The sequence below is a fragment of the Rhinolophus sinicus genome, chromosome 15, assembly GCF_057876585.1.
Source record: "Rhinolophus sinicus isolate RSI-liver-muscle chromosome 15, RSI-T2T, whole genome shotgun sequence".
NCBI classification, from domain to species: Eukaryota; Metazoa; Chordata; class Mammalia; order Chiroptera; family Rhinolophidae; genus Rhinolophus; species Rhinolophus sinicus.
This window is the reverse complement of record NC_142515.1, coordinates 46970850-46995084: the sequence shown is the minus strand read 5'-3', so window position 1 is coordinate 46995084 and position 24235 is coordinate 46970850. Positions and strand designations below refer to the sequence as shown.

Here is a 24235-nt window from a genome sequence, read left to right as displayed (position 1 = left end):
TTGACTTTTGGTCTGGGTAAGTATGTGGAAATATGTTCAGTGTCGTGGTTTGACAACTAAACAAGCTAAATTAAAAACAAATGAGCTATAAAAAATGAAGAATACATAAAAAAGAAAAAAGACAAACAAATGAGCTTTAAGAACAATTAGCTAACCTAATTAATTGCTATCTAACCGAAAATTTTTCTTTTCATAATGTTTCATTCCTAAGACAGTAGTAAACAGAAAAGAAAGGAAGAATAAGGTACAAAGGTAACCCCAAACTTCCAACAATAAAAATTGAGCGCGGCACATTAGCTGGGTCCATAGGCCTCACCTAAAAGCGGCAGCAATGAAGCCTTACTGTTGTTTGTCGTCGAGTTATTCTTCCGCTTGATTCGAGGAATGAATTTCTTCTCCACAGCCCTTATCTTGTGAGCGAGAACCTCTGTCATCATCGCTGCTCTCTTCTTCCCAGAACGAGGAACTGGCTGAGTAAAACATGTTCTTTTCTTGCGGCGGGGTGTGAGGACTTCAATTGCTCCAGATCTGACCTTGGCTTCCATTCCTTCCCTTGAGCCAAACTCATCTGTGTCTGAAAGTTTATAAAGTGGTAGCACATGCAGCTGCTCATCTTGTGGAATAACACCCAACAAGCGGTTATCTTCTCGTGTTAAAGTACAAACCTGATAGGAAAAAAGCATGAAATGAAAAATAAAGGTCCTCCACGTTCATCATAGTTATTACTATCTTCTTATTGTTGCCATAGTGAAAGGGATCTGTATTCCCATTTTATTTTCAGTTGGTTATTGCTGGTACATTAACTTTGGAGAAATGTCTTATATATCAAGCCACCCAACACTATTTAATTCTAGTAACTTATCAATTCTAAGCAGACCAGTGTAATTCTGAGTTGATTTTATAAGTAAATGATATTGTACATGTTTATATATTTTATAATACGTGTATTTTAAATATTAAGCTTTCTTTATGTTACACTCCACTTTATTTAACTAAGTTTAGGAATGGTTGCTGAATTGCTCACTGCCTTCATATTAAATATGAACTGTTAAGAAGATATTACTTTAGCCTATTTCTTAATATTTACATAATGTCACATTCCTTGAGTAGAAGGTTAAATTATGATGAATTTTCTAAATTGCTATGTTTTCTTCTAGGATTTTTTCACTCTATCTATAAGTGGAATTTACCTATACATATTTTTTTCTACCCTCCTTGTAAGGATGATTTCCTTTTCTAGAAGGATTTATAGTCTAATAGCTAAGAAAACTAACTAAAATATTTACCTTGATAAATTCTTTTTTTCTTTTTTTTGTAACATTTATTTTAAGTGTGTTTTTCCAGGACCCATCAGCTCCATATCAAGTAGTTGTTTCAATCTAGTTGTGGAGCGCGTAGCTCACAGTGGCCCATGTGGGGATCGAACCAGCAACTTTGTTGTTAAGAGCACCGCGCTCTAACCAACTGAGCTAACTGGCTGCCCCTACCTTGATAAATTCTATCTTGCTGCTCCATTTTGCTTGTATTCTAGGTAGGAGCATATCAATAAGTTTGCCTAACATTCTTTGAATGTGAAATGGGACGTCTTAAGAAAATTCTGTCTTGATGAGTGTATTTATATGAATAAACACAAAATGCTACTTTGAGGGGACATGTGCATTCATATGGTCACTGCAGCATTATTTACAATAGCCAAGATGTGGGGGCAGCCTGGGTATCTGTCCTTGGATGAATGGATAAAGTGGAGGTGGTACATGTATACAATGGAATATTGCTCAGCTAGGGAAGGGAATAGGTTCTTGCCATTTGTGACAGCATGGATGGACCTGGAGGGAATTGTGCTGCGTGGAGGATGTGAGACAGAGAAAGGCAGATGCAACGTGATTTTGCTTGTATGTGGAACCTAAAGAACAAAATAAACAAAGCAGAAAAAACTCATAAAAAAAGAAAAAGAAAACAAAAAAGAAATGTAATAGGAAAAGAGCAGAAAAAAGAAAAATGACACAGTGAAGCAGAGAAACTAATGAGCTAAATAAGTATAAAATAAGAACCAGGCAAGTGAATGGAAGGAACCCGGCAACTATCGCCTATTCCCAGGCATGCAGCTGGTTAGCTTACAAGCACAGCTGGCTTCACAGTTATGGGATCAATAGACTTGCAAAGCGTTCTGCACTCAGGAGTCCTGGTGTTTAATGGATTCTCTGTGGCTGCTGTCTTGAAGTTATTAGTAATTTTATATTTGGACATGTGCTTTGTAAGTGAAGTTTCAGGACAACTGATCGCTAGCCAAGGGCTAAGAGCCCCTGCATAGATGCCATCCTGCCTCTTGCCTTCCACTATCTCCATCCCACTCCAGAATGGGCTCTTGGCTGGCAGCTCTCCCACTCCTGGGCACAGGCATGATGAGAATTAGGGCACAAGAACCACAGGGACCGCGTCACAGGGCTGGCCCGAGGCCTCAGAGAGGCACTATGCTCACCCTGATTGTACCCCCATGCTTGAGGAATATGACATTAAATGAGAAATAAAAAACTCCATGACAATTCAAGAAAGACAGCAGTAGAAAGTGACTTTTCCTCCCTTTTGAACATCGAGTCCCACAGTTTTATTTTATACTGGGCCCTGAAAATTATGTATCTTGTCCTTGGTACCTGAAAACTTTATTGCCGCAGAACTACACTTGTACCCACAAACCTGTTCTCCTCTGCCTAAAACTTGCAATATCAAACTAAAAAGTCCAGGAAAACCTGAGAATTTAAAAAAGTTTAGTTAAGAGAAACGGAAGGCAAGTTCTTTTAGAATCAGGCATTACTCTATGCCCCATATCTGAAAAGTGGGGAAAGCAACTGCTTGTAAAATAGCTATCAGGTTTTTTATTTTTAACACACCATCTTGCTCACTTTAGTTTCCTCACACATACAGTGTGCATAAGACCGAGAGCTGTGATGTCCTCTGCCAAACCTTATTCAAATTCCAATTCTGCCACTTGCTAAGTGGGTGACCTTGGTCATGTTACCTAACCTTTCATAGTGAATTTCACTCTTCTGTAAAATGATTATAATAATGAATTTGCAGTGTTGTTCCGATTGAATGGTTTATCATGAAACAGACAGAGTATAATGCTTAGCATGAAGTACAGACATACTTCTATTAAAAAACACATATATAATTTAAAGAGTATTTTATATTTTTAATATTTCAATGAATATGGGTAAACTCATTTGTGTCAAATACAAAGAACCCATAATTTTAGTTGACATGATCAAAAGTTATTACAGTGTTTCAAAGGCTGTGTCCACCGAATCTCTATGGGCCCATCAACTGTCATTATGTACAATAGCTGAAATGGCAAACAGTGTTTTTCAGTGGCAAGCCTAAAGTTGATTTAAAGGTTTTGGTACCCCTGAGACCCAAGCAAAGTGTTTAGTCTTTCACATGCCCCCAATTTTTTTTCTTAGATATTGAGAATTTTCTTGATTGCTTTGATATGTGAGAGTGTAGCTTTATAATAGAATGAGAGTAGTGACTAATGTGTATAATAATCCACAATTAGCAAAACCATGAATCCGGGTTTATCTTTTTCATTTCTATTATGCAGTAAACAGTATTTGTTAAATTACAATAGTTTTAAAATATAATAAAATTAAATTCCAAATAAGTCATAATTTTTTTTTAAGTGTGTTTTTCCAGGACCCATCAGCTCCAAGTCAAGTATAGTAGTTGTTTCAATCTAGTTGTGGAGGGTGCAGCTCACAGTGGCCTATGTGGGTATTGAATCGGCAACTTTGGTATTGTAAGCAACTCACTCTAACCCACTGAGCTACGCAGCTGGCCCAAGTCATAATTTCTTAAGAAAAAAATATTATGGGCAGCTGGTTAGCTTAGTTGGTTAGAGTGTGGTGCTCTTAAAAACAAGGTTGCCGGTTCAATCCTGGCATGGGCCACTGTGAGCTGTGGCCTCCACAACTAGATTGAAACAACTACTTGACTTGGAGCTGATGGTTCCTGGAAAAACACACTTAAGTTAAAAAAAGAAAAAAAGAAGAGAAAAAAAAATTCTGTTTTGAATATAACCTGTTTCAGCCCTTTTCCCTACTTTACTTTTATTCATTGTAGAGAAGTAAAGATATACAGAACTATATACAGAAAACTCCTGACCGTTGATAGCTAATATTAATACTTTTCTACATAAACTAATATTTTAATAATAATTAATTTTCAACTGTCATTAAAGACCCATTAAAAATATATCCAATGGTTTCATTATTATTAAATAAAAACATTTTCCTAGAACTAAGAGCTCTTTCTAAGACAGCAGAGGTGTTTTAAGACTCGAAATAAATGAAATTGCTCGATTTGATTTTCAAGGTTGATAGAACTGGATGGATACAGATGGTAAAGTAAAGTAAACTAAAAGTTTTAAAAAGTCACACTATTTTCTCAATATCTATGATCTCATTTACCTGCAATCCTTAAAATATTGAACTCTCTTGAGTGCAATTTGTTGAAAATTTAAAAATAATTGTTAAAAATTTGAATCTTCTACCAGTAAAAGTTCAATCACTTTATTTGTCCATAGGGAGATGAAGAAGGGGACAAGGGCTAGACATGAGGAACCTAATTAGAAAGACTGAGGAAACAGACAGAGTGGAAAAAGATTTGATAGTAGAATTTCAAGAGTTCAGGTTTTTGAAGATGGGGAAATCTGGAATTATGCCAAGTTTTAGGTACGAGCCTTCCTGCACAAGTAATGAGAGCAATAGCGAAGAAAAACACTGACTAACATGAGAGAAGCCCAAGAAAAGGAACAAAATTTAGTTTGACTCTAAACCCAATCCAGCCTGATCACAGATATCCTATTAATATAACAAGGCAATTCAGGTAAAATGTACTAGGAAGCAATGACGATGAACCACTTTCTGGCTAAAATTCATCTGGACAGATTTATAAAATTTCAATATCTAGAAATAGCATTGGTCTCAAAGACTACAGTCATAATCAGCGGAGAGGAGTAATATGCAAAAAAGTTGTTTCAGCTCCTTAAGCTATCACTGACAGGTTTTACTGACAGTGACGAGTCAGGCTGTGCACTTCTAATCACACCGTAAGAACCTGGAGCTGTCTCTTATACAGGACCAATCAAAGAAACAGGTGTAGTGCGAAACAGAGGTGATCACTATTAATCTGTTTTACTAGGTAAAAGGAAAATTATTACTTGAAAAAAAGCTCAAGCAAACTCTTTTCCCTTACAAAAGGGTTGTTGCATGATTTTTCCCTGGTCTTCTACCTAATTTAAGTATTCCTTGATTGACTTCACACCACAGTCATGTGATTCTTTTCATGGCTATAAACATAGTATGCACACCTAAATGCAAATATTTCTGACAATTTTGGAATATTAATGTAACTTTATGCATACTGCAACTAAGAAGTACTACGCATAAAACTGATGATAAATTTGGCACAGTTCCCTCATAAAAACTACGTATGAAATACAAATGGGGAAAAAGAAACATTAAGTTCCTCAACTTTCTACCAACCAGTTTGATAACATAGACTCGTTGCTTTGAATAATCATGTACTCTTATCTGTCAGCCAACATACCACAATGAAGTATCTAATTGAAGACTTTCAACAAAATAATTTATTTAAGGCTAGTTCTGTACCTTTTTGGAAGGATGTCGGTAATCACTTAAATTAATGCTATCGATATATACACTAGGTGGAACAGAACATAAAACAGGATGTTAAGGCAATCATATTTAAGGACTTTAACCTAAGAATATAGCAATGGAGCTTTTAGAATCAAAAGCCACCCAGGTACATACCACAGTGCTTCCATTATTCATGTTGTGAATGTCTCTGTGGGGATGGGCACAGAAGTCTAGGCAAGCAGTGACCCCAGAGAAAGGACGACCTTCTTTGCTGCCAAGCCGACATTCTCGGGCAACGTGTTCATATTCCACCTAAAAAATAATGTACGACACGCCGTTTAAGAGACAGAATCACGTCCAAGAAAGACTAAAACTCATTTCCTGACAAAGTTCTTAAATCAATTAAACTTTATAATTTCAGAGATTTCTGAGACTACAGTGTATGATTGCATTGCTAGGTAGTTTAGCAACATTATGGTAGAGTTTGAGAATCCATGGGTAAAATGAAAATCACCGACAGGCTGCAGGTAGGGTGAGGACCCTAATACCCGCTGGTGGTGGATAAACAGGTAGAGTAGCCTATAGCCTATGTCATTACACCAGGAAGAAAGACTAATCATTAATCACGTATGTAGAGTTTTTAATGTGTATAAAAAGTAGATACACATACATATTCACAAACCAGCAATAAAGTGAATTTATCAAAATTTTAAGTAAAAAGCTAAATTTAACAGAGAGCATGTTATTCATAATACAATTAAAGATTTAAAAAATATGGACCTCTGGTTATGTTTAAAATTAAAAAAATATTTACACTTACTTTCTACTTTTTCTGATATGTGATTTGCAAATATTCCTTCCCATTCTGTGGTTGTCTCTTATTTTAATTTGTCCCCCCCAGCTTAACTAAGCTATTACTGACATATAATATATGTAAGTTTAAGGTATACAATGTGATGATTAGATACATGTATGTATTGCAAAATGATTACCACAATAACGTTAGTTAACATCTCAATCCCTTCACACAATTACAATTATTTTGTGTATGTAGTGATATCATTTAAGATCGCTTATAAACTTTTAAGTATATAATACAGTATTGTTAATTCACATGTGCAATAGATCCCCAGATTTTATTTATCTTATAGCTGGGAGTTTGTACACAGGGACCAACATCCTCCCCCCATTTACTTTCTTTCTTTTTTTTTTCTCAAAGATTTTATTGGGGAAGGCGAACAGGACTTTATTGGGGAACAGTGTGTACTTCAGGACTTTTTTTTTTTTCCAAGTCAAGTTGTTGTCCTTTCAATCTTAGTTGTGGAGGGCGCAGCTCAGCTCCAGGTCCAGTTGCTGTTGCTAGTTGCAGGGGGCACAGCCCACCATCCCTTGCAGGAGTCGAACCGGCAAACTTGTGGTTAAGAGGTCATGCTCCAACCAACTGAGCCATCCGGGAGCTCAGCGGCAGCTCAGCTCAAGGTGCCGTCAATCTTAGTTGCAGGGGGTGCTGCCCACCATCCCTTGCGGGACTTGAGGAATTGAACTGGCAACCTTGTGGTTGAGCCCACTGGCCCATGTGGGAATCGAACCAGCAGCCTTCGGAGTTAGGAGCACAGAGCTCTAACCGCCTGAGCCACCGGGCCGGCCCCCCATTTACTTTCTTGACGATGTCCTTCTGAAGCACAAAATGTTTAGATTTTGATGACCTATTTTTCCTTAATTTCACTTTTAGATTGTCTATTGCTACTGTACAGAAATACAGTGATTTTTGCATATTGATCTTATATCCAGAGACCTTGCTAAACTCATTAGTTCTAATAGTGTGTGTGTGTGTGTGTCTGTGTGTCTCAGTATTTTCTACATACAAGATCATATCATTGGCAAGTAAAGATGCTTTTATCTCTTCTTTTTTAGTCTGGATTTCATTTACTTGTCTATTTACCCTGACTAGAATCTCTAGTATGTTTAATAGAAGTGGCAAGAGTAGACATTGTTATTTTATTCCAGATATTAGGCAAAAAGCTTTTAGTCTTTTATAATTAATTATGATATTAGTGCTGAGGTTTTCATAGATGTCCTTTATTAGGCAGAAGCAATTCCCTTCTGTTATTAGTTTGTTGAGTGTTTTTATGATGAAAGTTAGTTGATTGCTCACTGCCTTTTCTGCACCTATAGAGGTATGTGCTCTTCTGTTGTTCTATTAATATGATATATTACATTGATTAATTTTCATGTGTTGAACAAATCACATATTCCTGCTTTTATAAGTTTTATTCCCAGAAATAATCATAATTCTGTCACTCTGGAGTTTTAATTAAAGTACCACAATAACAAGACTTCTAAAAAGTACTAGATAATTTAAGTTGTCCAATAAAAATAAATATACATCAAAGTACAAACTGGAAAGGTTTTCTATTAACAATGATTTTGTTTATACAGAAATTTCAACCATGTTTAAGAGTACCATATAAGGTTCTAAAACATACCTGGTTCTGGTAAGCAACTGGAGCATACTGCTTATAAACTGGAGCTAATTGTGTAGCCAAATTCTGTAAATTATCTTCCAGATTTTTTTCCTATAGGAAAAGACAGTCCATAAAAGTTGCTTCCCAATGACATGTAAGATGAGCTTAAGGTGTGACAATGGATCATAAATCATTGCTGATGTGTGCTTGATATACAATCCATACTTACCCCGATAAAAGAATCACCATAGCAAACGACAGATTGCTTTTTCAAATTTATACTATTAGTGACTGTTATGCTTTCATTCAATCTTTTGAAATTAAAATTCTATGTTATAAGCAAATTAGAAATCTAAATGGTGTTAGAGGTAATTTGTAAAACTGCCCATGTTGCTAAAAACGAGAACTATATTTTATATTTTTTCAATGGTACTGGGCACTGGAATTAAATCAAGATAAGGTTGCTGCCGGTAAGGGGAGATGTCGAAGCAAAGAATTCTGACACAGTGCAACAACTTTCTATAACTGAGATGGCAGAGTGATACACATAAGGCACATACCATGTATCAGATCCTGTGCTAAGAGCTTCAAATGTTATAAGTGGGCAAATGGTTGTCTAAAACCAGTTTTCTACACCATAAAGGCTACAAATTGAGGAAGATTCAGTAGGACTGTGAGAATGTAAACACCATTACCAAGCACCTGAAGTACCACTGAGTAGAAACACATAAAGGCTTTTTCAAAAGAAAAGTGTGATGACAAGAGTCTCTATTAAAAATGTCACTGATGACAGAATGAGGTATGAAGCACAGAAGGAAGACTTTGGCAACAATAGTTGAAAGACGACTATGATAGTTTTTCAGAAAGGATTATAATCCTAAATCAAGCCAGAGACTTGTAAAAATGATCAGTCACATCTAAGGAATACAACTGAAGGGGGGCACTGAGAACGAGGATGAAGGAGGAACTTAAGAAGGTGTAAGACTTCTGCCTCATTTGAAATTTGGTGGATGCCAAGAACACAGAAAGAAGACTTTCATATGGATCAGTTCACCTCTGGTATGTATCAGATTATTATAAAACACAGCAACGCAGACATGGGAAGCTAATTCATGAGTGTTTTTAAACAAGCCTCAATCATGGCAACTTGTAAAGCATCAGTGATACCCTTTTGGTTTCCTACTGATTTATGTTGGTGCGTTCATTGAAAAAGAAATTCATGTACATAGGGTCTATATCTAGATTACTCTGTTTCATTTTCCTGTCTACTTAGCTATCTTTTACTTAATGTAACTTAACCTAGGCAAAAAAGTCAGGATCCTACTTTAAAAACAACCTGGCTATACTCTGACATTAATTATTCCATTTATTTGGGGAAAACTTTAGAGTTATGATTTAAATATCTATTGAAAAGATGTTGATTATGTGTTCTAAAACTTAAAATACTGTGTGGTATGGGTTAATTGTGTTTTACTGGTAGTAGAGTATTATGAACCATCCACTGTCACAAGTCAGGCTGCATAATTTGTCATCTTACAAAGAAACCTCATTTATTGGGCGGAAATGTTGAAACAAGTGGGCAAATAGAAACAAATCAGATAAAGCTTGTATTGTTGACTACCGGTATCATTTTACAAATAGAAGACTCATTCATATGGTAAAAATCCTGACTTTCTAATTGTTTCATTAGAATAAATGTGTGTGTGTGTCAGATAAAAAGGTTTCTTCTTATCAGATCTTTACTGGTTGGGGCTCAAGCCAGTATCTCTCTACTCTTTTTACCCTATACCTGATCTCTAGGACCATCAAATCCTCATCCATGGCCACAATTACCACAGATCACCACCCCTTGAGCTTCAGATTTTTATTATTGAACTGACATCCCACTTGGAATACCCTTGGGAAATCTCGAACCCATTGTGTCCAAAATGAATTTACTATAAACTCTCCTCTACAAACCTGGTACTATTTTAGCATACCCTTTGTCAAGAAAAAGCACCACCGTCTATTTTAAAAAATATTTCTAGACCAACCACTGCTCACTATTTCCTGTCACAACCATAATCCAAGCCACTATTATCCCTTCCCTGGACGAGTCTTATAGCTAGCTTATTTTGCTGAACCCACTCTTGCCCAACTCCAATCCATATTCAAAGAGCAGGCAGAGAGAGTTCTGTAAAAGAGAAGTGTAATTATATCACTCTCCTCCTTAAAACCTTTCAATGATCTTCCAAACTCGGGATGGCTTACAAGGATGCTGCATGCACCTCACTTTCCCTTGCCTGCTGTGCTTCATAGGGGCCTTCTGTCAGTTCCTGGAATGAGCAATGCTTCTTCCTGTATTATAAGCACTATATATATGTTATTCATTATTAATAATAACCATTAAAAAACTGATCTCACATTTATTAATTGTATAATAGTATTACTATTATAGAATAAAATTTAACAGTCATGTCAATATTACTAATATATTTACATACTAACAGACAATTCATCACATAATATTTGGAAAGAAAACTTAACTAGTTAATTTTAAGGGAGAACTGACATCACATTATCAAATGTTCTGATCTTTGAACAAGGTATCTTTCCATTATCAGGTATTTTATATACCCCTTACTGAATTTTTATAGTTTTCCCCCTAAAGGATAATGCATTCTTTTTAGACTTCTACAGTACTGCAGATGATAGTTCTCCCTCTCTCTTTCTCTCTCTCCTTTTCCTTATTTTATTGCAGTATAATGGAACTCTAGGAAATGCTAAATCATTTTAATTACCTTAAAGGGATCACTTATTAAATTCTGAGCGTTTTTGAAATGTTATATTCATTGTACTATAGATATAGTTGAATTAATTCCTGCTGTTTCATTTTCTGTTTTCTATTTTTCCTATATCCTAATGATTTTGTATACTCCCTTTGCTGATTTATAGATGGATTGTTTTCTTTTTAAAGATTTTTCCCACAATTAGTTCAAACCTATAAATTCTATTTCTACTCATCTAAAAAATTTTCAAACATGCACTTTTTCAAATATGTTTTTCTGACATCTAGAGCAGTGTTTTCCAAGCTGTGGGTCATGACTCATTAGTGGGCCATGAAATCAGTTTAGTAGGTCACAACTAGCATTTTAAAAAGATGTATAATTTTACAAAAAATATTACACTGCATCATACTAACTCTTAACTAACTATATTACACATTAACTTTTAATTGTAAAAATATTCTCTTTGTTACATATAATAAGGCTGTCGCCTTTTCCGAATGTTTTGTTTTAATTAGTTATTTGTATATACCTTACGTATAGCTGTTTGTAATATAAAATGTTTTTTATACTTTTGGTCACAGCTCAAAGTTTGAAAAACACTGATCTTAGATTGAATAAGTGTCTAAATCCACCCCACTCCAAACAAAGTAGAAAACATTACCATACTTAGTTCTTATAGGTGCCCCACCCCTCTCCCATTGCCTACCCACCCCTGAGTTGTTAAGAGTATGGAATTATACTTATAGGTTATTTTTAATTTAAAAGTGTAAGTACTCAACTTATTTAAACTTAACAGTAAGGTTGACTAATTTCTTTGCTCACCATGGCCTCGTGTCCCGGACAGATTGCTTCCGGTTTCATATATCTTCTTTCTGGATTACGTCCTTTAGTAATTCTTTCATAGTAGCTCTGTGGGTAGTAAACTTTCTGAGTCTTTGAAATGTTGGCAAATGGTTTTATTTATTTTTCCTACTTTGGTTGGGTATAAAATTCTAGGTTCTTTTAACAATGATTCTCTCTGGGGCTAGGGGAGAAGGAAGAGGGAGCCAGGGACAATTGGAATTTGGGTTGACAGCTGAAGACTTTACCTAATTTATTTAGAATTTTAAACTATTTACATATACATATTTACTGTTTTGTCATTAATTTTTAATATTTAGGGCTTTTTTTTTTTTTTACTATTTAAAAACAGTTTAAAGGAATGTACTTATATAATCATTGTTGAATTCAAAAGTAAAAAGGACACTTACATGTAAGGGAGAGCTTGGATCAATTCTAAATCTTCTAGGGCTTGGGCTTCTACCAAATTTGCAGCCATTGAAATACATACTCCATGAACAGCCAAAAGAGAATGAAGCTCCGCAAGTCTCTGGATCAATTCCTTGACATGTACAGGTACGACTGTAAGATGGTAATTGCAAGGGAATAAACTGATAAACCAGGACAATACCTCAGACAGAAAATTTCAGGTTCATGTAACTTTAGGACTATAGATGGCTAATGAACTGATTTAACACATCTCTTTTATTAATTATTTTACCTAACTGTTATGTTAACAACACAAAGCTAACTGTATGTGAATATAACTAAATTTTTAACTAAAATGTTTGTTCAAGATTATAAATCCAAATAAATGGGCATACATTAAACAGGTCTAAAATATCCATACCCTTGTTAGACTGGGAGATATCTGAGGAGGGGCTTGAATTTTTACATCCTAGATCTATTCCCTATTAGAAATGAAAACTAGAGCATCTTATAACCTCCTTGGACTTTAGCTCCTCCATCAGTAAAATGACATTGATATAATCCTCTGAGGACTGATAAAGGATAATCTATACTGTATATGAAATCACTGTCAATTTTAAAGAAAGCCTTTATGAATGTCACGAGAAAAAAAACTGAGCAGAAAGCCTATTTCAGCAACTTGGTAATTTTGTCATTTTGGGGCATTTCTAAAGCTCTAAACTGGACTCTATCATAAGGATGACAATGATTAGAAAACACATCCGAAGATATGAAACCAAAGAAGTAACATACACTCTTGTGGATCCTATTTGCATAACGCTTGAAACTTCTAATATTATCTATGTAGTACTTCCATAATGACTTAAAAATACAAACAATATGGAAACTAGACTTAGATGGTGATGAGCATTCAATAGAGTATATAGATACCAAATTATTTTGTTGTACACCTGAAATTTGTGTATTATTAGCCAGTATTACCTCAATAAAAATAACAAAATAAAAAACAGTAAAAAGCCACATTTAAAAAATAACAGTAAATGAAAAGAATATAGAAATTTAGAGATCAAAACTATTAGTATTTTTTTGTGAAAGTGAGAAGATAGCCAGATATGTAAGATAACATTGAATACAAAAAAGAAAGAATACATAAAGGATCATTCAAGATATTATAAAAGAAAAGAAGTAGTACACATATTCTAACTCCCTTTAAATCTTACAAAGACGGAAGATAATATTTTAAAAGGGCAAAATATTACAATAACTTGATAAGGAAGTGGCATGCAAATGGGATCAAAGAAGTTAAACCTGAAATTGCAGAGGAAATCGAAGCTGCCAAACAAAATAGAAAAATCAGTAACTTGTTTATGTCACTGAAATAATACATGGGAAAGAGAGAAAATGGAGTTTAACTATTGACAGTTATTTAAAAATTCAAAACATCAGAAATGTGAAAGACTGTGAGAGCTAAAAGAGCTTCCGCAGAATATCTTAAACAGTCAATATCACTGATAATGGGACAAATTGGTTTAAATAGGTCCTAATATTATGGACTGAGTGTAGTATTCCTGCCAATAATTCCTAAACGTAATTGAATCAGGAAGAAATAATTGGACAAACCAAAACTGAGCTACAGTCTATAAAATCAGCCCATTCCCCTTAAGAATGTCAATGCCATGAAAGACGACGAAGGACTGAGATAAAAGGATCAGGAGACCGAAAGATAAAACAACTTAATCGAACAATCCTGGGTGGGGAAAATTACTATAAAGAATATTATTAGGAAATAGATGATATTTGAATATGAACTGCACATTAGATCATCTACATTTTTATCAAACAGCTTTGTTTTGTTTTTAAGGAGGACGCAGCTCACAGTGGCCCGTGCTGGGATCGAACAGGCAACCTTGGTGTTATGTATTAGCACCACGCTCCAACAAACTGAGCTAACCAGCCATCCCAATCTAGCACTTTTATCAGTTAAGTTTCCTGCTTTTGATCATTGTACTAGGGTTATGTAGGAGAATGTCTTCATTCTTAGGAAATACTCTCTAAAGTATTATTTAGGGGAAAAAGGCATAAAGTGAAGTAGTTCACAAATAATCCAGAAAGAAAAAAGAAAAATATCAATAATAATATGTTTGTCTGTGTGTGTGGCTTTGCGTATAAGTGCAAATTTAACAAACTTAATTGTGGAATCCAGGTAGGGATATGTAAGAGTTCAATGAAGTATTCTTATATCTTTTCAGTAAATATAAACTTAAAAAAAACAAAACAGGCTAGATCTACATTGGGTGAAACAGAATAAAACTTATGTTATTCGATTCTTGGGAAGATTAATTAAGACAATATATGTGTATCCTTTAGAGCAGTGTCTTCATAGAAAACATATTATTATTGTGCATTCACATAATAAAATAATTAGCAAACATTAAAAATGATTTACTTGTAGCACTGGAAAGATAAGAAAAATACAATAAAATGATATAAGCATAAAGGAACGCTCTGGAAGTATTACAAATTAATCTTGTGTGTGAATGAGATAAGGGACAATATATATTTTTGTTATGCTTTGTATAATGACATTTCTTTAAAAAGAAAAGAGAAACCCTTCAAATATATGGAGATGGAAGGAGAACTGACTCTGGGTGGTGAACACACAATGTGATATATATATATGATGTATTACAGAATTGTACACTGAAACCTATGTAACTTTACTAACAATTGTCACCCCAATAAACTTTAATTTGAAAAAAAAAGAGCGAGACCTACCTACATGAGGAAAGCTACATAAAACACACTTGAAGGATACACAAGTAAACCTGTACACATGGAAAGAAAAACCATGGTATGGGATAGGAAGATTCATTATCATAAAGATGTCAGTTTATTATAAATTAATGCAATCCCACGGAAATATCATTAGGTTTATCTTAAAGCTACACAATTATGAAGTTTATTTGGAAGCACAAAGAAAAAAGAATGACAAAGCCTTGAAAAGGAACAAGATTGGCAAGCTAGTCCCATCGAATATGAAAATGTATTATAAAGCTTCTGTAATTTAAAAAAATGTGGTACCAACTACCTGAAAAGCCAGGACAATGATACAGAATTCAAATACAAGAGAGGAGTCCATTACATAAAAAATATTTGTGTACAGTTAAGTAGCATTTCAAATCAAGGAAAAAAGAAGTACTCTTTAGAAAGTAGTGTTGGGATAAATGGGGATAAACAGAAAAAAGGATAGAAAGGGATCTCCTCTTGCCACTACTGACCGGCATAAATTTTAAATATATCAGAGATTTGTTTTTAAATATTCATGATTTCAACAAGTACTAAAAGAAAACATAGGTGAATTATTCTTTAATTTGTGAAAGAAAAAAGGTCCTTAAATACCACTCTAAATTGAGATACAAATAAGGGAAAAATAGTTTCAAAAAAGAAAACTTTTGCAAAAGATGACACAGGAAAAGTAAAAAGACAAACGTCAAACTGGCAAAACCATTTAGAAATTATATCACAATGGGTTTATAGTCCCAATATGTAAAAGTTAATTCTACTAAAATGAACAATTCTTTAGAAATATGGGCTAGAATAATTAACAGATGATTGACCAAAAACAAACAAAAAGAAAGGCAAATAGCTTTTAACCATATGAAAAAATATTCATAATATGAAAAATGCAAATCAAAAGTAAACTGACAACTACTTATCACCTATTAAATGGGCAAAAACTTAAGTTTTTGGCAAAACTGTAGGAAAACAGATAGTCTCTTACATTGCTAGAGGAAATGTAAAATGGTAATTCGCTGTGGAAGAGCCTTTCTTTCCTTTATGGAAAAATCCCTCTGCTCCAGGCTCTTGGGGTGAGTGGTATCAGGTATCAAAGAAAGAAGCAATAAAAGAATATTCTAACGGAGAATGGTCATAACTCACTATGAAACCAAGTCTCTCTAAAAAAGAAATGTTCATATTTTTTTTTAGTTGCAGAATATCTAAAATCCTGTTCTCCCATATATGTATTTGCTAATTAACAATTTAACCTTATATAATAGAAGTCTGAATGTCAAAACAGTACAAAACAGATTTGATTACTTTTCATTGAGAGTGCATCTTCGGTCTGTGGGATGACCATTGTATGACTTTAGATTTTCGGTAAGCTCCATGTACAATTTGTCTGCCATCGGAAGAGGGATGCCATCCCATACCATGATGAGTACCACCATCACAGCAGTTGGACAGTGGTGGCCTGTACGCTGCCGAACCAAACAAAGAACTTTTTCTTCATCGCTGCTTCTTCTTAAAACCTGCAAAAGCAGAATGCATTCATTTACAGAAAACAAGAAATGTAAAGTCAAATACAATGCATATTGCTTTTAAAAGCTCTGTATTACTGCATTTTGTTATGTTTTTTAAATTACTATTTCTCAAAGGGTTGAGGCCTAAAAGACCTTCAGTTGCCAAACTAGCTTCCCTCTACACAACTCATCACAGAGCATCCCAGGTAATACTTAACTAACCAACAGGTAGAACAGAAATCTCTGCTATGTGGTTATTATTTGTGAAAGTAGACCAAAGCAGTCTGTGTTTATTTCACTGTTGATAACAGTTCTGCAAAAAAGACAACAGAGGATCCTGTGGAAAAGAGCCTAACTACCTGCTCTGCTCTCCTATAAATGTCACAACAGGACAAATCCAGCTAGATGAAAATAACCAATATTGAAAATAAACTTGAGCAACGAAGTTTAGCATCTGAGGAAAGTTAATGGATCTTTTCCTTGAGTGAATGCTTTTACTAAAAAGGTTAATCAATATATAAAGCAATGTTCCTGCAATTCCTGAGATTTTTTTCCACTCCATCACCAGGATTTATGATACCCATTATATAAGATTAAAGTGGTCCAGCTAACATGGTAAATGCAAAACACAACAATTAATTTTGAATATTCATCCATTTAGCTTACACTACATCACTCCCGTGGGGTGCTACAAAGACTTCAAAAGTATTTAAAATACTGCCCAGTGTTCCTACAGTTAATCAAAAGAAAAATTACATAAAAATGTTGACACAATATGAAATCATCCAATTCTGTTTAAAACTCCCTCCTTTTATTACAAACTTACAGAGCAGAGACTGACCACATTAATCAGTACATAATCAGTAACTGATAAAACTATCTACCCCTGGTATCAAAATGGAGCAACCAATAGAATAATATTCCATTTTTGCTGACGTAATAATATCATATAAACTTGAGATGAAACTTCTTAAGATATTAGTTACCCAATATCACTTTCTTCTGTCACTCCAGATGGTTAACAATCATTGCTACCAAGGCATCCCTTGAGTAGAGTTGGTTTTAGGACCTTCCCCCTAAACACAATTATTTACATTAAAATTTTTTTCTATATTTATATGTCCTTTTACAGCCAAATAAGAATACATTTGCTTTCAAATAAGCTTAAATACAAAATGAGATATATTGTATAAAAAAATATTATACCAGATATTTTTCACGTTGTCAAACCAACAACAGTTATATTGATCCATTGTTTGTATGAAAAATGCTATTTATCCATTGTATTTGTGCTTTTCCCAGATTTTTTCCAAATTTTCTTCAGCGAACAATAGGAAATTAAGCATGATGAGTCTCTAAATTCAGATTTAGGTTCAACAAATTTCTTAAGTATTGCTATGATATAGACATTTGTGTCTACTCAAAATTCATATATTAAAACCTAAATCCCCATGTGATGTTATTAGAAGGTAGAACCTTTGGGAGGTGAGTAGGTCATAGGTGGGAAGCACTGATGAGTGGGATTAGTGTTCTTACAATAAAAGAGATTCCACAGAACGCCGCAGCTGCTTCAACCATGTGAAGACAAGACAAGAAGAAAGAGAGCCCTCACCCGACCATGCCAGCACCCTCATCTCAGACTTCTAAACCTCACAACTGTGAGAAACACTTTTCTGTTGTTTTTAAGCCACCCAGTCTGGTGGTTTTTCATAGCAGTCTTAACCAAGTAAGACAAGTATTAAACCTGTGCAAGACTCTGAAAACTGTAAATAAATTATTGAAAGAAATTAAAGGAGACCTAAATACATGGAGAGAGACACCATGTTCATACAATAGCCATCATTGTAACGATGTCAATTTTCCCTAAATTGATTTCCAGATTTGGTGCAATCCTAATCAAATGCTATCAGTTTATTTTGAGTGAAAATTGACAAACTTGTTTATATGAAAATGCAAAAGACGAAAGAGAGCCAAGAAAAGGAACAAAGACGGAGAAAGTGATTAACCAGATATCAACATCTATTGTAAAGCTATTGTAAGTAAGATAGTTTATTATTGGTGTGGTGATAGACAAAGAGATTAATGGAATAGAGACTTCAGGAGATCCATATAAACATGGTCACCTGACACACGATAAAGATGACACTAAAGTACAATGCAAAAAGCAGTCCTTTCCATAATGGTACTGTATATATCTACATGGGAAAAAAAATCAATCTTGACCCCTACCGTACATGAGTAACTTGAGTTATACAGTAGATCTAACAGTGAAAGGTAAAGGGGCCGGCCCGGTGGCTCAGACGATTGGAGTTCCGTGCTCCTAACTCCGAAGGCTGCTGGTTCGATTCCCACATGGGCCAGTGGGTTCTCAACCACAAGGTTGCCGGTTCAACTCCTGGAGTCCCTCAAGGGATGGTGGGCTGCGCCCCCTGCAACTAACAACCGGCAACTGGACCTGGAGCTCAGCTGCGCCCTCCACAACTAAGATTGAAAGGACAACAACTTGACTTGGAAAGAAGTTCTGAAGTACACACTGTTCCCCAATAAAGTCCTGTTCCCCCTCCCCAATAAAAATCTTAAAAAAAAAAAAAAGTGAAAGGTGAAATAGTAAGTTTCTAGAAGAAAGCACCTTCATAACATTGGAGCAGAAAAACAGTTTAAAATAGATTACCAAAATAAATAATTAGAAAGGAACAAATTAAGAAGTAGGGTTATATTAAAATTAAGAACTTCTGTTCATCCAAAACATTAACCAGGAAAAAATTAAGGCAAGCAATACAGTGGGAGAAATATTTGCAATACATATAATTGACAAAATATTTTTAACCAGAATATATAAAGAACTTCTCCAAATGAGTAATAAAAACACATTAGAATACACTCAACTCAAGAGAACATCCAAACAGATGAGAAGCATATGAAAATATGCTCAACATTATTAGTCATCTAGCAAAGTAAAACAATTTAAAAGCACTATGTTGCTGGGGTTATAAAATGGAGCAACCGCTATGGAAAACAGTGTGGAAGTTGCTCAAAAAATTAAAAATAGAACTACCATGTGATCTAGTAATCCCACTTGAGTATATATCCAAAAGAATTAAAAGCAGAGTGTTGAACAGATATTCGCATGTCCATGTTCATAGCACCACTATTCATGATAGCCAAAAAGTGGAAGAAACCAAATGTCCATTGACAGATGTAACAGATAAATAGGTGTATATACGCACAATGGAATATTATTCAGACTTAAAAGGAAGGAAATCCTGTCACATGGATGACCCTTGATGACATAATTCTCAGTGAAATAAACCAGTCACAAAAAGACAAATACTGTCGGATTCTACTTATATGAGGTATCTAAAGTAGTCAAATTCATAGAAACAGAAACTGGAATGGTTGTTACCGGAAGCTGGGGTGATGGGAAAATGGGGAGTTATTTAATGGGTATAGTTTCTGATTTGCGCGAATAAAGTTCTGGAGATCTGTTTCACAACAATGTGAATATACATATAACTAGTAAACTGTAAACTTTCTGATTAAAGTCTCTTTAAAAATCCATTGTGTTGCTATCACTGCTTTATTTCATATTTATGGTATTTATTTATAATATTTGGAGTCAATCATATGCATAGTGTTAAGGTAGAATAGCATTTTGTCCACTTTCACATTAATTAAATTTATTGGGGTGACATTAGTTAGTAAAATTATATTGGTTGCTATCACTCTTAAGATTTCTGCATTTCTGTCCTATGTTTAAATCCTGCATTCCACTATTTTCACTCAGTCTATCTTTAAAATTATTTGATTTTTTAAGAGTCCTGGGTAAATATTAGTATGATATCTAATCTTATCTCCCTCCTATTAATTTCTAGAGACATAAACAACAAAGTAAGTATCAGGAAAAAGAAATACTACTGCAATGAAATTTGGAGAAATGAAGACCTTATGTTCTCAATTTTGAAAAGTAGCTGATAATTAAAGAACAAAGTTTCAGAAGAGTCTAGTTTGAACCCCAAATAGAAGATTAGCAGTAAATCTGTTTCTAGAAAAGCCTTTTATTCTTTACAGAAGAGAACTTTCAAAATTCATGGGTAATAATTGTTCCCTGAGAATGGAATAAAAGAATGAGGTGATGAGTTCCAATAAATCCTAAAATTATATACATCAAATACACAGAAAGCAGATAGCCCCAGAACCTATCAGTGTCAGCAAATGACACTTCCATTTGTCAAAACTGATCCAACTGAGAAAGAAAACATAATTGACTAGCTAATTACTGTTTACTGAATGACAAGTCTTTAAGTCACTTAGGTATTTCACGACAATTTATTTCATTGTAAAGTTTGAATTCTTAAAATGTGGCAAATGACAAATAAATATAAACAAGTCATCATGGATTGGATTCTGAAGCAGGACAAAAATTTGTTATCTTTCTCCATAAAGGATTATGATTGGATATAAAACCTAAATTTAGATAACAATATCAGCATTGATAATTGTCCTGAGGTTATGTAAGATTTTAATAATTGTATTGTAGTTATTAAGACAATGTCCTTGTTTCTATGAAACACATACCAATGTATTTAGGGGTAAAGGACATCAAGTTTACCAATTACTTACTATCAGAGTATCCAGAAAAAAACAGAGAAGGGGGAAAATCAAAGGAGAGAGAAGGAAGGATAAAGATAATGCAAAGCAAATGTGGTAAAAAGTTACATTTGGGAAATGTCAGTGTAGGGTATCAGGAATTCTCTGTAGTATTCTTGCAACTTTTGAGTATGTCTGAAGTTATTTCAAATTAATAAGTTAAAAAAATATTTCTGTGGTGCTGGTCAAAGTTTTGTGACATTGTATACTTTTATTCTCCATACAAGTTTGAGACTCAAGAGCACATGGCCCTCAGTAACGGAAGACAAACTCCAGGACAGTTACTGGCTCACTGGGATCATAGCTCAAGACACAAGCGACAGGCAGATCTCTGGATGGAAAGTGCCAACTCCAGTGATTTTAAAAACAGGCCTCTATCAGAAACGATGTCAGAAGAGAAAGAAGCTAATCTTTGCATAACCTAAGGATGAAAAATGGGGGAATTTTTTGTAAACAAAAATATCTCTTTTCAGTGAAATTCAATCTGTGGGACAATGACTATTCAATAGTATATTAAGGTATAGACAACATCCTAAATAAATTAATGTAATTAATAAGTATGTGCACTTAGATAAAGCAAAATTAGTAGCCAAGTCCAAAACACCGCCAAAGTTAGGAAGATGACACTTTCTCTAATTATGATATGCTGAAAATTGTTTGTAATCAGCTGGGAAGGTAATTAAGTAATATTGTAAGTGAAATGATACAAACGCAAAATTGAACGCACAGCATCATTTGCACTAGTGGGGAAAATATGAGCAATGCATTTTTCTATTGTAATATTGTTGGGGTAAATACAGTAGCCCATCCCTCCTTTATCCATAGTTTTGCTTTCCACAGCTTCAGTTACCTATGGTCGACCGTGGTCTAAAAATATTAAACGTAGAATTCCAGAAGTAAGCAATTCATGTTTTAAGTTTTGCATCATTCTGAGAAGCCATGATGAAACCTCATGCCCTCTTGCTCAATCCCGTCTGGGGTGTGAATCATTCCTTTGTCCAGCATATCCACACTGTATATGCACCCCGCCCTTTAGTCACTTAGTAGCTGTCTCAGTTATCAGATCAACTGTGTATGCAATGCAATGCTTGTGTACTAGTAACCCTTATTTTACTTAATAATGGCCCCAAAGACCAAGAATAGTGATGTTGGCAATTCAGATATTCGAAAGAGAAGCCGTAAATGCTTCCCTAAAATGAAAAGATACAAATATAGGAAAAACCATAGTACATATAGGATTTGGCACTGTCCATGGTTTCAGGTATCCACTGAGGACTTGGATCAAATCCCTGATGGATAAGGGGAAACTACTGTATAAGACATCTGCAAGGAGTTTGTCTGAATAAGTGTGCAAAGTAGGGCCAGACTTTGTATAGAGACAGTGGGAAGGATTCATGGAGGAGACCCTCCTTCTTAAAGGACTAAGAGTTTGCCACCAGGGAAAAAACAGTATACAGATAATTCTAAGATTTCTGGAAAACAAGCCTCACAAGGCAAGGATGTTATTTAACTGAATTCCGCCAATTGTATTGTCACCAGATGGCTTCTGATTGTAAAACTTCCTTTATTAAATTATTATATAGTTGGTTCTATTTCTGGGATCTATAACATAAAGATAATGCTTGCTCCATTTTCAAGATACACCTCAAAGGTTGACACCACCCTAAAGTTCTTCCTGGACCCTCAGCTCCAAATGTGATTCTTGGTTTCCTCCCTGCTCCCTCCATGTGCCACTCTCAAGCAGTCAAGTGGTCTGATTTCATAGCAATTATAGTTCACTGGTGACTGCTTAAGGCGTGGCCATGAGTAAGCTCACGTAAGAAGGCATATTGCAGATTGGCTGACTGAAGAAGAGCTAAGGAGTGATGAGGGAAAGTTGTGTTACTGAAGCCAACAAAAGAATAAGCTTCCCAGGAGAGAGAGTGTATTACCAATAGTTTGAACTGCTGAAGAAAGATTATGAGGATCTAGAATTTTCATTTTCCTTTTTTTTTTTTGAAGTTTATTGGGGTGACAACTGTTAGTAAAATTACATAGATTTCAGGTGTACAATTCTGTATTACATCCTCTATAAATCCCATTGTGTGCAGAGTCAGTTCTCTTTCCCTCAGCATATATTTGAAGGATCTAGAATTTTCTTTGGCAATGAAGGTATTGGTGATTGTTTGGAATAGCAATTTCAGAGAAGGGGTGGAAAAAGAAGGCAGATCAGTCTGATGATCATTGGGAAAAGATTTCCTAGACTTTCTAAGACGGAATTCCTTTGTCCTGTGTTACAAATTATTCTGCTTCAACGGCCTATTTATAAACAACGTGGTCTGGATAGGACAAATTCCCCAAAGGGAGTTCATAAGGCAGGTTTAACCCAGGATCAAAAGCGATAACCTGGGGATTTCCGGGCAAGATGGCGGAGTACAAAATAATATAGAATGTCAACTGTAATTGAAAAAAGAAAAAAAAGTGATAACCTGGGATAGTCTAAATAACCTCTGGAAGTCTAGCAAGGTTTAGGCCACCTACTACTACGCATATAAAAACTGAAAGAGAAAAGACTGTTCTGAGAAATAAGATTACTATTGCAATTTCTGTAACAGTATTTTTATATTCTTAGGGCATAGAAAAAAGAAACTCAAAGACCAAGAGAGGTTTCTACTATAGCAGGCAAACCTGGCTTCTAGTCAAAGTATATTTACATAGGAAACAGAAAAACAAAGTATTTAAACAGCTGTCTAATTTTCACACTTCCAAAAATCACAGAACACTAAATGTATACACATTCTTGTTTTGTGGTACAAAACAAACTATTCATAATGTCGGTAAACAGTGTGGTAGCATTTAATTATTTTTCCACTATAATCACTAATTTCCCTACTGGTATATACCGTGCTTCCCCGAAAATAAGACCTAGCTGGACAATCAGCTCTAATGCATCTTTTGGAGCAAAACTTAATATAAGACCCGGTCATTATTTTACTATAATATAATACAGGGTCTTACATAATATAATATAATATAATATAATATAATATAATATAATATAATATAATGTTTTTACCACGCATGATACTGACGCTTGTCACTCTTCTGCTTAACATGCTTCACCAGTTGTTCACCTCTTAATGGAAAGTTCTAATATCCTCTTAGTTTGGATA

The 24235-nt window shown here is 34.7% G+C and overlaps 1 protein-coding gene across 6 annotated transcripts in view; it reads right to left on the bottom strand.

Annotated features, from left to right (window-relative positions):
- The window catches only part of TET1 (tet methylcytosine dioxygenase 1), a 121874-nt gene that overhangs the window by 13186 nt on the left and 84453 nt on the right, over positions 1–24235 (bottom strand). For 5 of the 6 annotated variants that reach the window (XM_019731737.3, XM_074339524.2, XM_074339526.2 and 2 more), the window contains 6 exons: positions 16234–16445; positions 12138–12288; positions 11710–11796; positions 8141–8230; positions 5829–5966; positions 317–665 (listed from right to left, as the gene is read on the bottom strand). In XM_019731737.3, coding sequence (XP_019587296.3) covers positions 317–665; positions 5829–5966; positions 8141–8230; positions 11710–11796; positions 12138–12288; positions 16234–16445 — 1027 coding nt within the window. The remainder of the gene's footprint in view (positions 1–316; positions 666–5828; positions 5967–8140; positions 8231–11709; positions 11797–12137; positions 12289–16233; positions 16446–24235) is intronic. The other variant, XM_019731738.3, reaches the window with a different exon arrangement.